Raw genomic sequence first — 14,810 nt, forward strand, 5'->3', positions numbered from 1 at the left:
GAACACGGAGCCACAAACCCCCTTGTTATCATTCTAATCCCCCTTAATTAATCATGATTCACAATAGTTAAATCCTCCCACAGTATTGCCGACGCCATCCTCACTCGCCTCGCACGTGCCGACGCCGTCATCGCCATCGGCCTGACGGGGGCAGTTTCGTCCAGATGTGCGTATATAAATGGCGCACAGAGCAAACCCTCTCTCCCAAGTCTTCTCCCTCCCAAGTCTTCTCCGTCGCGCAAGATTTCGTCGACGGAAGACCGGAAACTTGCGGCGATGACGAAGGTTCACCCGAACGCCTCTCCGGCAGTTCCACCTAGTTCTGAATCGGAATCTCCCTGTGACAGCGGAGGAAAGCCGGCGGAGGCGGTGGTCTTTACAGTGTGGCGGAAGTCGCTGCTCTTTAACGGGAATGGGTTCACGGTGTTCGATGCTAAGGGAAATTTGGTGTTTCGAGTCGAAAACTACTCGGCTGGGAGTAGAAATGAGATCGTTCTCATGGACGCCGCCGGCAAGCCGCTGCTTACCATCCGGAGAAAGGTATTAAAAAAAAAGGGGCATCTTTTTTTAGTTCAATGGATTTCCTGTCGGTCAATTTAGATTTTTATCTCGATTGGTTTCTGTTTTGGAAATCAGAACTTGAGGGATAAAGTTGAATTGGAATGAAAAATATATCTATATCTTAAATTTTTAGCCTTTTTTGGTTCAGGTGGTTTCTTGAGCTCTATTTATTTCCTGTCGTATCTGTCAAGCAAACTGAACATCTTATTATGCCGCAGGATGTTCTGAATCATGATACTTGACCTGTTTGAAAGCTGTGAAGAACCAAAAAAATTTCAAGTTCTGACGCGGCTTTTGTTATCTGAATTTTAGATTGTTTCCGAAAAAAAATTACGAGAACTTTTTGCGTGTGTATTGTATGATGTCTGATGATTTTAAAGAAGATCATGAGATTCTCGTTTTTTCATAAGTTTCAAAAGGATAAAGGTCGTCTAAGAATTATCATGGATTACACTACACCATTTGTTTCAAGAGATCAGATTCTAGACGTTTTGGTCAAAGGATCATCTCTTTGAGATGGTCAGATTTGCTTCTTCCCACCATCCAGCCATTTTTAACTCTGAAATGTAATTGAAACAGTCAGAATTATGGTTTGATAGGTGTTCAGTTCTGGAGTAGTTCAAAGGATCTGTTTTTACACTAAAAATGTATGGTGTGATTATGAATTGGTTTGACAAAGTACAAGTTTGGAACATTTCTCATGTATTTTTGTATTTTTGACAAAAGTTAGTGTTGCTAGTGTCATAAGTTGATAAGTGCCCAATTTTAACTTTGTAAGTTATGGTTTCTGATGTCATTATAACATGCAGAAGCTGAGTCTTGGAGACCACTGGCTGATTTACAATGGTGATGAGAGCAGCAATCCTCAGTTTGCCGTCAAGAAGCACAAGAACCTCTGGATCTCAAAGGGGATGGCACGAGTAGCTCCATGCACTTCTGGTGCCAAGGCATGCCTCACCTATGACATCGAGGGCTCTTACTCGGAGCGATGCTGTGCCATCTATGACAACAACAGACAGCAAATGGCTGAGATCAAGAGAAAGGAATCTGCCCAAGGCATTGCTCTTGGCCTTGATGTCTTCCGATTGATCGTGGAGCTAGAATTTGACTCATCTCTCACTATGGCCATAGTGATAATTCTCGATCAAATGTTTGGATCCAGAGGATTCCTTTCCAGAGGTTAAAGCTAAAGCTTCTTTGGCTGTTGAGCTTGTATTTTATCAGGTTGTTACTTGTTGCTCTCTCCTGACCGTCCATCTCATCAAAATTTGTGACCACAGAACAGAACAGAACAGCCAAAATAACAGAGAGAAAGAAGGTGACTTCTTGTTTGTGCATGAGATGAGATGAACCAGTGACAAGCAATGAGCGCAAAGAAAGAAAAAAAAGTGTTTGTATTGTTCTTCACTGTATACTACCAGCAAGGCAGATGCTGAAAGCAGTTTATTAGACTGATTTCTCTACTTTAACTTGAAACATTTTACAATCGGAACAAATAATGTTAAATTTGTACAATTTCTTGAAGCTTGCTTGCCTTATTCAAAGGTAGAAAGGGGACTATCTGTGGAAAATAACTCTAAATTTACTCCATTAAGCTTTTCCTGGCATTAGATCCACAATGAGCTTGTTACTGTTGCAGTGATTTTTCTCATGCTCAATTCCTAATGTGTTGTTCAGTGTCTCCAGAAAAAAGAACATCTTTTTTGTTTTCCTATTGAGCATTGGTGGCTTCCTTTGCGAGTCGCAGCGCTGCCTGCATCATGGATTTCTGCAGAAAGAAAGAAAGAAGATTAGTTCATCCCTCTTTCCTTATTCTGTGATTTCTCTGTAATTTTGCTGATTCCAGACTTCTGATTTCAGATTCTTCATCCAAACAACTTCTAATTATCAGATTGCAGTTTCAGCAAGCATCTATATTTTCAGCAGATAGTGCAACGGACAGCACGATCTGATCCAACTGCTCCTTCAGATCTGATTCTGTTCTAGTCTGTACTGGTGTGCATTCCATTGGTTTTATTAATTGCAAACTTTGTGTTTTCCTAATTCTTGTTTCCAGCAACTTGATTCATCGGCCAGTAATGACTCACTCCGAATGAACTTCTGAGGATGGAACTTTCGATGGTAAACCGTCCATCATGATGTACTTGTTGAAGAACAACAACAATCCTTCAGTTGGCTTCCTCTAATCTTAAAAACAGTAACAATCTATCTTTTTTTAATATAAAGAATGGGCAAAAAAAAAAATTATGACTTTGTTCTTCCTATGCGGTACAAAACACTAAAACATCTAGCTTGAACTTTTGCCATAGAATTGGATAGAGGACCTGATAATAAATGATGGCTGATAATGCAAACTAATCTGAACATTAAAAGTCTTGAAACTTAATTTTGTGATACCACGAAATCACGATACGATACGATACGACTCGATAAGAGGAAACGAATAAGATGAAACTCTTTAATAAGAGTAAAGATGGTACCTTATGCGTCAATAAACTACGTCACATATTGTTTAGATCTCCACCAATCTTGTTGGATTCTTGCGATGATTGGAGCCCGTCCATTGTGATTGAGATAGGTCATATCCGTTAAGTGAGATCAGATACTCGAAACCTTCAACGATAAATATGGGCTGACCACACATTTCACTCGAACTCGGTGGGATTCTTGGGATGATGGAGCCCATCCACTGTGACCAGGATTGTTAAGAATCGGTTTAAAAAAAAAAACCGGTTCGGTCTGTAAAAAAAAAAAAAAAGAAAAGGAAATTAGGGTATTTTTGAGGAAACTTTCCCGTTTCCCTGTTTTATATTTCGGTTCGTCTCGCGAAAACAGAGAACGCCGACGCCGCCTCTTCCCGCGATCGCTGCCTATCGCTGCCCTCGATCGCCGCCTGCCGACCGGCCGCGACCCCTCGTCAGCAGCGATCGCCGCCCGCCTTCTGTTGCAAACGCCGCTTCCCATCGCGACGCCGCAGCCTTCCGTCAGCGACGCCACCCTCCGGCCGTGACGCCGTTGCCAACGGCGACCCCGCCTGCCGACAGCCGCGGGTCCCGACGCCTCTGCGCCCGCGACGCCGCTGTCACGCCCGCGACTCCGCCTGCTAGGATCGCGAGTTTTGGGAAGACGGTCGGTGAGTTTCCAATCCCTTGCTCTGTGTTCCCTTAGGGCTACTTGTCACGGGGCGTCAAATTTCTCGGTTGATCATAGGATTGAAGGGCCAGAGGTGAGATCTGCTCTTCTTCTTTAAGTGGGTAGATTAGATCGGTGAATGACCGGGCTGCCTATCTGAAGTATGACGGTTAAGATTTGGTTGAAATTTTCTATCTGTTTGATTATCAGCATAATTTGCTATATTAGACATGTTGGTAAGGGTAAGAATACCTCAGTATTAGTATTCATTGGATCTAACAATAATAAAAAATGATTATTCAATTTAGGGTTGTTCATAAAATTTAGATTTCGTGTATTATTTTTATTGGGTAATATTTTGATTATTTAAATTATTTTAATATTATATATAGATACTAGTTCGAGTAGAGCACGCTGATCTGCTGACACTCGGAGCTTGGTAGACACAAAAAGTGGGTATATTCTATTCTTGGACTCGTATAATTTTTTCTGTGCATGAATAAATAAAAATTAAATAGATATATATATTTATATGTGTTATAATTATTTTCAAAAGGGGATTAAAATGACCCTTAAAATAAACCGGGTTAAAATGATTAAATCACTAAAGGGTAAAGAATTGATTTTATTTCCTATTCACACATGGGGTTCATCTAAGGATAATTAAAATGAGAAATGAGTGTTTTCAAAATTCAAATAAATATTCTCATTTATTCTGCTGTTGATACATGTCTTTATACTGCTTGATCTTTTATTTCTCATATTGTTGATATTTCATCCTGTTGATACTTAACCTTTACATGTAAACTCTACGGTGATACTTTAAGGAATAAATAAGATTTAATTTGATTTGAGTTGGTCGTTTAGACCAAATCGAGAAGATACATACTGAGAATGTAACAATTATGATAATTGATGAAAAAGATATAACATGAAATGAGATAAAAGAAAATGATAAATATTAAAAGATGTTAACTATGAACTTAGTTTTTATATTAGAGTACTGGATCGTACACCTGAGGAGTGGTGGTGTGATGTAGCCCTCGATCCAGAGCACTTGACCGCCCACATATTGTTGTGGTAGTGCAAAGGTCGTGGTCAGTATTTATCTTGTCTTCCATCGGTGAGGACTTGTAGCCCGTACGTTAGATAACGTATGCGATGATATATTCTAAGGAGGCTGTTAGCCTATATATATGAAATATTATTACACTCTGATGATATTGACTTATGTTGTGCACTTTTTAATGCTTATATATAAATGTTGACATTGATTATAATAATTATTTATATTGAGATTATACCGATGATAATTAGATATTGCTTGATTAAATAATCATGATTGAGAAGTTATCAAAATTATGATAATGAATGATAATGAAATTAAGATATAAAATTCATACATATAAATATTATTCAATTCCAGATAATGATATATAGATATATATATATTATGTATAAATGGAAAATTTTAGGAAGAAACTTAAAGTGGCAATAAGAAATATGATTTACTCAAATTTCTTGGCTCAATTTTTCTTTAGAGTTGCTCAGAGATCTTGACATGCTGATTTTTGGTTTGGTTTACTTTAGCGTGATGGTATTTTATGTCATTTTTATATGTACAGATGGTGGTTTCTAAGACATAATAAATGGATGTGTAAACTTCTTTTAGGTTATTCTATCTAATAAAATATAGATGGTTCTTTATGTTATGCCTCTTTTTATAGTATTGGTTTTTTTATTATATCGTCACCAAGTGAGGTACCTCCTGGTGTGCGAGAATGACACCTCTGCGGCGTGACAATTTTATTGGTATCAGAGCCAGGTTTATGAATGATAATTTAATGAATGATATCAACGGTACGATATTGTCCACTTCCAATAAATGAAATATAATTTAATTATAGTGTCACCGCTGTTGGCTCTGATACCACTATTAGATCTAGATGGAATCCATATATATCTCCATAACGGTACGTTATTATCCACTTTAGGCCCACACCGTCATAGTTTTATTTTTAGACTTTATCCAAAAGGTCTTGTACCAATAAGATATTTTCCATTTTATAATCTCATGATCTTTTCTATGTATTTCTAATATGGGACTTTGATAGCATTTCAACAATCTACCCCTCAAACAAAGGACCACTGGGAGTCTCCCTTAACGGTCCCAACAGACTCCTTATCGGTACAGATACCAACGGACCCGCCCCCTTAACGGTCCCAATGGACCACTTAATGGGAGCCTCCATCACATGGACCCGCTCTGATACCAATAAAATTGTCACACCTCAGAGGTGTCGTTCTTGCACATCGGGAGGTACCTCACTCGGTGACATGATAATACAGGAATCAATAAAATAATAGAGGGACTTAACATAAAAGAACCATCCATAATTTTATTAGACAAAATAACTGAGAAGAAGTTCATACAACCATTTATTAAGCTTAGGGACAACCACCTGTACATATAAAGGAAAAGAAAATGACATAAATCATCAAACTAAAGTAAACCAAATCGAAACGCAGCATGTCAAGGTCTCTGAACAACTTTAAAGAAAATTGAACCAAGGTAGTATCAAGTCTGTTAAAGTTTTTCATTTATACATAATATATATATCTATGTATTATTATCTGGAATTAGGTAACATTTATATGTATAAATTTTATATCTAAATTTAATTATCATTTATTATCATCAATTTTGATAACTTCTTAATCATGATTATTTAATCATGTTATATCTGATTATCATTAGTATAATCTCAACCTGAATAATTATTATAATCAGTGTCAACATTTATATATAAATATTAAAAAATATACAACAGGAGCCAATATTATCAGAGTGTAATAATATCTCATATATAGGCTAACAACCTCTTTAGAATATATCATCGCATACGTTATCTAACGTACGGGTTACAAGCCCTCATCGGTGGAAGACAAGATAAACACTGATCGCGAGCTCTGCACTACCACAATAATATGTGAGCGGTCAAGTGCTCTAGACCGAGGGTTACATCACGCCACCATTCCTCAGGTGTACAGTCCAGTACTTTGGTATAAAAACTAGGCTCATAGTTAACACCTTTTAATATTTATCATTTTCTTTTATCTCATTTCACGTTATATCTTTTTCATCAATTATCATAATTGTTACATTCTCAATATGCATCTTCTCGATTTGGTCTAAACGACCAACTCAAATCAAATTAAATTTTATTTATTCCTTAAGGTATCACTGTAGAGTTTACATGTAAAGACTAAGTATCAACAGGATAAAATATCAATAATATAAGAAATAAAAGATCAAGCAGTATAAAAACATATATGAACAACAGAATAAATGAGAATATCTATTTGAATTTTGAAAACACTCTTTCTTATTTTAATTACTCAGATGAATTCCATGTGTGAATAGAAAATAAAATCAATTCTTTACCCTTTAGTGATTTAATCATTTTAACCCGGTTTCAATATTCTAAGGGTCATTTTAATTCTATATATCTATTTAATTTTTATTTATTCATGCACAGAAAAAATTATACAAGTTCAAGGATAGAATGTACTTACTTTTTGTGTCTACCAAGTTCTGAGTGTTAGCAGATCAACGTGCTCAACTTGAACTAGTATCTACACATATAATATCAAGAAAACAACTCAATTCTCTATCCAGTGATTGAAACACAACAAAAGAAATAAAACAACAGACACCAGATTCTACAGATAAAGGAAGCTGAGCTGAGTTGCGCCAGCTTGTACAACCTAAGGGGGCAATGAGCGGTCGGAATGAGTTGGTTGGATTTGAAAGCATGGATTAATTGTGTGATTGCTCTCCTGCCCTTTCCAATTTAATAGTGGGCCGGAGGAATGGTGCGAAGGCACGATTCGGATTGGTTCTTAAAAGAGAAGGATTGCTATTTCATTTAAACCCAACCAACACCGAATCATACCCTAACCATCAAACCAGCCAACAAGGAAAGGGAGATAAGTGGAGATCGGGAAAACCTAGCAGGCGGAATCGGGCGAAGGCAGGCGACATGCGGCGATCGTGGCAGAAGGAGCGGCGTTCTGTGCTTTCGCGAGAAAACATGGAACAGAGCAGAGTTGCGGGTGGGTGGTCAGCAGTGGCATCGCGGCGCAGAGCAGAGGGCGTCGTCAGCAGAAGGTGTCATTCTCGATGGACACTTTTACGGATGCCAAATATAAATGTTGTTATATATCAGTCGGTTGTCATTGCGAGAGCCGGAACGACACCTCCGGGGCATGTGGATGCCACCTTTACGTCTCGTGATGTGGAAAATAAATAGAGCAAATCCTTTGCCAGAAGCCACCTATAATCAGGTGAGGAAGCCCGATGTATAGAAATTTTTGTGTTTAATGATCTCCTTAAAAATTGCTTGCAAATATTTAGAAGACCCATGTTGTTTTCAAAGTAAAATATCATCAGATACAACACAACAAAGATAAAATTGCACTCACTGAGTTCATGGTTTGAAAGCAGCTCATAGAGCCTGTGAGTAGTTGACAAGATCCTTTGTGTGTGAAAAACCCGTCTTGGTATCAGAGCAAGGTTTTGAATGGCATTCATGGGGTAAAAACCTAAGGTAAGGGTACCTGAAATGGGCTCTGCTAACCTAATTAGTTTCTCTACTTCCTTCCTGAGGCTTTGTACCTCGATTTGTACTTGTAGCACAAGGTAAAGCAAAGTATTTAATTGTCTTGAAACAGTAGAGGTACCTGGTACTGGGTCTTTTTCAGTAAATCCCAGTCCTGTTGTGTCCCAACCTTGAGAGGTTGCTTGGATAGCTTCTTTATAGGAGTCAGTAGTCTTAAGGCTACTGAGGTTCATCCAGTGATGATCATTCTCAACAGAGAGCAAGAAGCAAAAATCTCAACAATGACAAAGGAAATTCAGCTTTTAAAAAACTTAGCAGAAGTTGATAAGGCAGAGATCATCTCTCTCAGGTCACAACTTCCACTCCCAGTTTTACATTTTGATGAACTAACGGTTTCTACTGTTCAGCCAAAGAATAATCTCATGAATATCAAAGTTAATGTTGAGATTGATGGAAAGAAGTTGCCATTAAATGCAATATTAGACACTGGGGCAGCCATCTGCGTCTGCAATGGAGAAATGATTCCTGCAGATTTCAGGCAGCCGTCTTTTACTGATACCTTGATCCAAGGGGTCAATGGGGCAACTAAGGTTAAGGAAATACTCAGAGAAGGTAAACTATGGGTTGGAAGCCAATACTTCCGACTTCCCCGAACCTTCATTATGCCAACCCTTTCTAAGGGATTAAATTTTATAATTGGCATGAATTTTATAAGAGCTATGGATGGGGGTCTACGTATTGAGAAAGGTGAAGTAACTTTTTATAAGTTAGTCACAACTGTAGAAACATCCCCTGAGGCTCATGAAGTAATTCTTCTTGAAGAATTGGATCTTGAATTATCAGAATATTATGATATTTGTGCTGCAGTTCCGAGACAGGGAGTCATCAATGAAGAAATGATTCATCCAAAGGAACTTGAACGACTTAAAAGGCTAGGATTCATTGGAGAAGAGCCTTTAAGACACTGGTCTCTCAATCAGATAAAATGTAAAATTTTGATTAAAAACCTTGACTTGATAATTGAGGACAGGCCACTTGTTACCCCAAAGTTAAAGGAAACCATGGCTAAACATGTTCAAAAGCTGTTAGATATGAAGTGATCCGACCCTCCGTTAGCCGGCACAGAACAACAACAATCATGGTTGAATCGGGTACAGAAGTCGATCCTATTACTGGAATTGAAAAGAAAGGGAAAAAGCGTCTGGTTTTCAACTACAAAAAGGCTTTCTGAGTGCCTCAGGACTCAGAGGGTTTTTGGCACAGACGATCCGAGCTCCTATCCTCTGGCATGGGCACGATGACTGACAGCGGTAGTGGTGGACCCATGTACAGTAAAAGAATCTGATCCAAATCATTTTCTTTTGTAAAGAGGAACACGTGTCCTCATACTGTGAATTACTTGTCCCTTAAGTTTAGTTAGTGCGTCTGCAGTCACAGCGCATCTTGTACCCTTTGCGTTCTTTACACGCAAGGATGAGTTGGAATCACGGGATGATAATTGAGGCGCTAGTGCTTCTCACCCGTTCTCCTATCTAATAAGGGCATGTAATTGAGTGCATCAGGTATCAGGCTTTACCTACATACCTAATCACTCTTGAGTCGTCTGAGTTTGCCTGCTGAAAAATTTGATGTCCTTATGATGACTGCTGAGGAAGAAGAACCTGTAGATTATCTGATAGGGCAATCTGAATGGAGACCCCAGCTTCGTGTAACCAGAAAAGAATATAAGTGCCAACACGACTGGAAGTACGATCAGAAAGACCTAGCTTATTGCAAAGACTGCAAAGGAGAAGCTAAGCCTGGGAATCGCATGGATTGCAGGAAGTGTCAATTTGTAGTATGTGGTATATGTTCTTACCACTGCTTTCAAATGCAGATCCCTAGAGCAGTGCAGTCAAACAGACCGGTCAATAGAAATGAATGGCGAAGTCTAGCTGAAAGGCAGTCAGAAGTATTGCAGAGACTTAGTGCCAGAGAAAAAGAGCTGACCGAGGAAAATAAAGAATTAAAGAAGAAAATTCAGGAGCTTGAGGCATCTCAAGTCTTAGCTAGCTCTTCAGTCAGCGCCTCTGTTTCTCAAGAATTTGCTTAAGGTCTTTACGCTGCTGGCGAATAATTTCAGAAATTCGGAAAACCTCCTTAAGCTGTTCTTCCTGTTCCTGAAGCTTGTCACGAAGGCTTAAAATATGAACACAGGTTTGCTTAGATAAAGCAAATAAAGCCTTGTTTCCCAAGTCCACTCTATATGAAGTGACCAGGAGATTATGAGCAATATCAGAATTGCAAGATGATTCGAGATTTAAGTAATCCAAATCTTTTCTACTATGCCAAGAATCTCGCCAAGAACCAAAATATTTTTCAAATTCACTAAGATCCGAGTTCATAAACCAGATAACAAAGCAAAAATTGGTTTTCTTATGACAATAGAGATAAGGTAGGTAGAGGGTAACCCTTAATAGGATACTTACCTTTTTAGTTTCTTAACGTCCTTCGAGGCTTTGGCTCATTAGATTTGCTGCTCCTAAATGTTGAGAATGAGAAGAATGACTTAGCTGCTAGAAGTAGCAGATCATTATACAATTTAGCTAGCCTTGACTTCGACAACTTTATCATTTAAGAATGAAATAAATTTTCCAGTTTGTTTTGGACATTTTCTCTCCACAATAGACAAAAATGATCGAGACAGAGCAAGTAGACTGACAGATGAATCACAGAGGGCCACAAAGCGGCTGCCGACTCCATGTTTCAATCAGTAATGATCATGCGGACTGTTAATTTCATATTGTCTCAAGTTGCCTCATTGGATTATTCTCAAGTGGGTGATGGTCAGAAGAACTGTTCAAATTCAAATCTAGTGTCTACACTTGATTCAACTTATTGATCAGTAGAAAAAGATATTAAAATTGCTCTATTGATGCCTGCGATGATCATGTGGACTGTTCTGAGGCTGTAACCAATGTAGAAAAAAACTGAAGAAACGAAGGCTGACAAGGTCAATTATCGAGAAATTAAAGCAAGAATTATAATTAATAACCTTGCTAAAACATGGAATTCAAAGTTGAATTAATGCTTGTTCGGCAATTGGCAGTCCATGGACCACTTCAAGACCTGCTGATGATAAGAAATTGAAGCATGAATTAGTCTACCTGATAAGATGAGGACTTTGCTTGTCGCTTCTAAAATGAAGAAGTCAAATACCAATTCTCTTATAAGAGGTACATCAGCATCAACTTCTGCGAAATTGATTAATAAGCCAGTTTGAATACTCTGACCAATTCCTTGACAGCAATCTTCCGGGCCTATAAACACCTTGCTCTGCTCGATCTTCTTCATCTAAAAGCGCCTCTGAAGGACAGCTAAAGCAACTAGAAGAGACGAAGAAAGGTACAAGCAAGAACAAGTGAGAGTAAGATGGAAGTGCAAACTCATTGCGGGGAGATCTCCGAGGTATGCACCTCTAGTTGTTTTCCTGTACCATTAATCAACCTGTTTGAATCTGGCAACACTAAGCCCCGCGCAAGAGCCACCAGTACGAGGACCACGCGATCGAATTTTGTGAAATTGTCGAGAGGTTCTGTTTTCCTGAACACCCATTTCACCAATCATGAGTCTCTTCCATCCCTCGATGAAGCCTTTCAGAGCTTCATCGCAATTTATCCGGAGTACGGTGAGACACACCGAGCAGACCACATCCGAGGCAATGAATTCTCTCATTTGTCTAGACAGGTTTGTCTTGACTATACTGGATTCAGCCTCTTCTCTTATGAACAAATGCACCCTTCAGCGCCATCGTCATCTTCTATTCCTTCGACTTCCAGCCACCTGCAGCCTCCTTTCTTTAGCGTCTCCTACAAGTCAGCAAGCTTGACTTCCCAGCTGCGGAGAGGCAACCAAGACATTGATCTGGAATCGGCAATTAGGCAAAAGATCATGCACTTCTTCAACATATTGGATGATGAATACTGCATGGTCTGCACTGCAAACAGGACTGCAGCTTTCAGGCTGTTGGCAGAGTCCTACCCGTTCCATTCCAACAAGAAGCTATTCAGTGTTTATGATTACGAGAGTGAAGCCGTGAATGCGATGGCCGAGAGCGCACAGAGGAGAGGAGCCAAAGTCATGTCTGCAAGCTTCTCATGGCCAAGTCTAAGAATTCATTCTGCAAGCTTGAAGGAGAAGCTGAGAAACAGGAAGAAGAAAAGAAGTGGCTTGTTTGTCTTTCCAGTTCAGTCGGCGATAACTGGAGCCAGGTATCCTTATCTGTGGATGAATTTGGCAAAAGACAATGGATGGCAAGTAGCACTGGATGCTTGTGCGTTGGGGCCAAAGGATCTGGACACACTGGCGATCTCGTTGCTCCAACCGGACTTCATCATCTGTTCTTTTATCAAGGTGTTGGGCGAAAATCCATCTGGATTCGCGGGACTCTTCGTCAAAAAATCCAGCATATCTACATTACAGTCGTCGACGATTGCCAGGAGCATTGGAGTCGTGAGCATCGACCCTGCAAGGATGCCGTCGCAACTCGATGATGATTTTTCAGCCACAAACTTGGACGCTGAGTGCTGGAGAAACCAATTCGAAGAGGAGATTGATATCCCAACGACAAAGTCATTTTCTGGTCCACTAGATGGAAAAGAAGACATCTCACCTTCTATCACAGAGTTAGACCCCTCTGTTCGATTTGGAAAAGCCACAAAGGTTTCAGTAATAGATAAGAAAATGGAAATTTTGTGCAGAGGATTAGACCATGCAGAATCATTGGGTCTGATACTCATCAATAACAGACTGAGATGCATAACCAATTGGCTAATTCTTGCTTTGATGAAGCTGCAGCATCCTCCATCGGAGACTGGTCATTCACTAGTTAGAATTTATGGTCCAAGAGTAAAATTTGACAGAGGACCTGCCTTAGCATTCAACATCTTCGACTGGAAAGGCGAGAAAGTAAAGCCAGTACTCGTGCAAAAGCTTGCAGACAGAAGCAACATTTCCCTCGGCTGCGGTTTCCTAAGCAACATTCGGTTCGCAGACAAATATGAAACTGAAAAGGATGAAGTTTTGGAGAGCAGAAGGTCGTCCTCTGAAATGCAAGTCGCAGGCAAGAAGAGAGGTAAAGAGATGTGTGGAATCAATGTTGTAAATGCTTCCTTCAGCTTTCTCACTAACTTTGAGGATGCATATAGACTCTGGAATTTTGTCGCCAAGTTCCTGGATGCAGATTTTGTCGATAAAGAAAAGTGGAGATATATGACTCTGAATTAGAAAATGGTTGCAGTTTGATTTAAGTTTTTCTTATCCTTTGTGTGTTTTTCAAATTAAGAAAAGAATGGATTGAAATAAAATATTAAATGTTTTATTATTTGTCTCTTTTAATTAGTGGAATTGATGGAATGATATTACATATCAAGTAGAGAACTTGCAAACAACCAGAGATTGATCATCAATCCAATAGACGCAGTTAGTCCATAAATTTACAATCCATCTAGCATAATTTAACAAGGTTTTCGAATATTTTTCTAAATAAAAAAATTATTAATGCTCAACAAACATCCTTCTTCCTGCATAGGCAAGCAATCACGAAGACGATAGGTTTCGCCGATTAAGCGCGTTCGCCACGGATGCGGCGAGCAAGCTGGATGTCCTTCGGCATGATCGTCACGCGCTTAGCATGGATAGCGCAGAGATTGGTGTCTTCGAAGAGACCGACAAGGTAGGCCTCGGCAGCTTCCTGAAGCGCCAGGACGGCATGGCTCTGGAAACGTAGATCCGTCTTGAAGTCCTGCGCGATCTCGCGAACAAGCCGCTGGAACGGCAGCTTTCGGATTAGCAACTCCGTACTCTTCTGGTATTTACGGATCTCGCGGAGCGCCACCGTTCCGGGACGGTACCTGTGAGGCTTCTTCACGCCGCCGGTGGTAGGGGCCGACTTCCTCGCCGCCTATGGCAGATCGATAGAGGAGATCACGTCAGAAAACTAAAAGACGACGCAAAAACAACATCTAATCGATCGATCAATCGATCAGAAGAGTAGGCACCTTGGTGGCGAGCTGCTTCCGCGGGGCCTTGCCGCCGGTGGACTTGCGAGCGGTCTGCTTCGTACGAGCCATGGATCGGCGCCGGTAAAGGAAAGGTAGGGTTTCGAAGCGACAGAACCTCAATCTAACGAGATCAAGTCTGAATTGGGGAAAGTACGATTGGCGTATATATTGGAAGATCAGTAGGATTACCGTTGGTGATAAGATGAATCTGACGGTGAGCGATTGGTTGAGATAGCACGCAATCCGTGTCCTTTGTCCTTATTGGTGAACAAGCTGTCGATGAGGATTGCTGAAACGGGCGTTCGTTGTACGGTTGTGATTGGTTAAGGGCGATCCACGGTTTATAACGAGGACGACGGTTCGTTTGGATTCCTAGAAAACCGTATGCCGGCAAACCGGTTCTGTTAAATTTGCTAAATTTTTTAGGAGTGGAATAATTATTTCGGTAAATTTT

General features: G+C 39.9%; 3 protein-coding genes across 3 annotated transcripts; 2 read left to right on the forward strand and 1 right to left on the reverse strand.

The window, feature by feature from the left end:
* Window positions 1-224: 224 nt before the first annotated feature.
* LOC141828534 (protein LURP-one-related 8-like) lies at window positions 225-2,170 on the forward strand. The gene is made up of 2 exons (XM_074715982.1): window positions 225-540; window positions 1,371-2,170. The coding sequence occupies exons 1-2, from the start codon at window positions 277-279 to the stop codon at window positions 1,743-1,745; spliced, it is 639 nt and encodes a 212-aa protein (XP_074572083.1). The 5' UTR covers window positions 225-276; the 3' UTR covers window positions 1,746-2,170.
* Window positions 2,171-11,698: 9,528 nt separating this feature from the next.
* LOC141826164 (molybdenum cofactor sulfurase-like) lies at window positions 11,699-13,719 on the forward strand. Its single transcript, XM_074713410.1, has one exon. It carries the CDS (start codon window positions 11,727-11,729, stop codon window positions 13,578-13,580), a length of 1,854 nt encoding a protein of 617 aa, XP_074569511.1. The 5' UTR covers window positions 11,699-11,726; the 3' UTR covers window positions 13,581-13,719.
* Window positions 13,720-13,751: 32 nt separating this feature from the next.
* LOC141826163 (histone H3.3) lies at window positions 13,752-14,489 on the reverse strand. The gene is made up of 2 exons (XM_074713409.1): window positions 14,354-14,489; window positions 13,752-14,256 (listed from the first exon to the last, which is right to left on the reverse strand). The coding sequence occupies exons 1-2, from the start codon at window positions 14,423-14,425 to the stop codon at window positions 13,918-13,920; spliced, it is 411 nt and encodes a 136-aa protein (XP_074569510.1). The 5' UTR covers window positions 14,426-14,489; the 3' UTR covers window positions 13,752-13,917.
* Window positions 14,490-14,810: the final 321 nt, after the last annotated feature.

Source organism: Curcuma longa, chromosome 4 (genome assembly GCF_044706935.1).
Source record: "Curcuma longa cultivar G26 ecotype Majalengka, Jawa Barat chromosome 4, ITB_CL_G26_1.1, whole genome shotgun sequence".
Lineage (NCBI taxonomy): Eukaryota > Viridiplantae > Streptophyta > Magnoliopsida > Zingiberales > Zingiberaceae > Curcuma > Curcuma longa.

Bases quoted from the DNA above. Each gene is read 5' to 3' on its own strand.
- LOC141828534 (XM_074715982.1), top strand. From the start codon at position 277: ATGACGAAGGTTCACCCGAACGCCTCTCCGGCAGTTCCACCTAGTTCT. The intron at 541-1,370 runs GTATTAAAAAAA...TATAACATGCAG, and splicing joins TGCTTACCATCCGGAGAAAG to AAGCTGAGTCTTGGAGACCA.
- LOC141826164 (XM_074713410.1), top strand. From the start codon at position 11,727: ATGGAAGTGCAAACTCATTGCGGGGAGATCTCCGAGGTATGCACCTCT.
- LOC141826163 (XM_074713409.1), bottom strand. From the start codon at position 14,425: ATGGCTCGTACGAAGCAGACCGCTCGCAAGTCCACCGGCGGCAAGGCC. The intron at 14,257-14,353 runs GTGCCTACTCTT...GATCTGCCATAG, and splicing joins GGAAGCAGCTCGCCACCAAG to GCGGCGAGGAAGTCGGCCCC.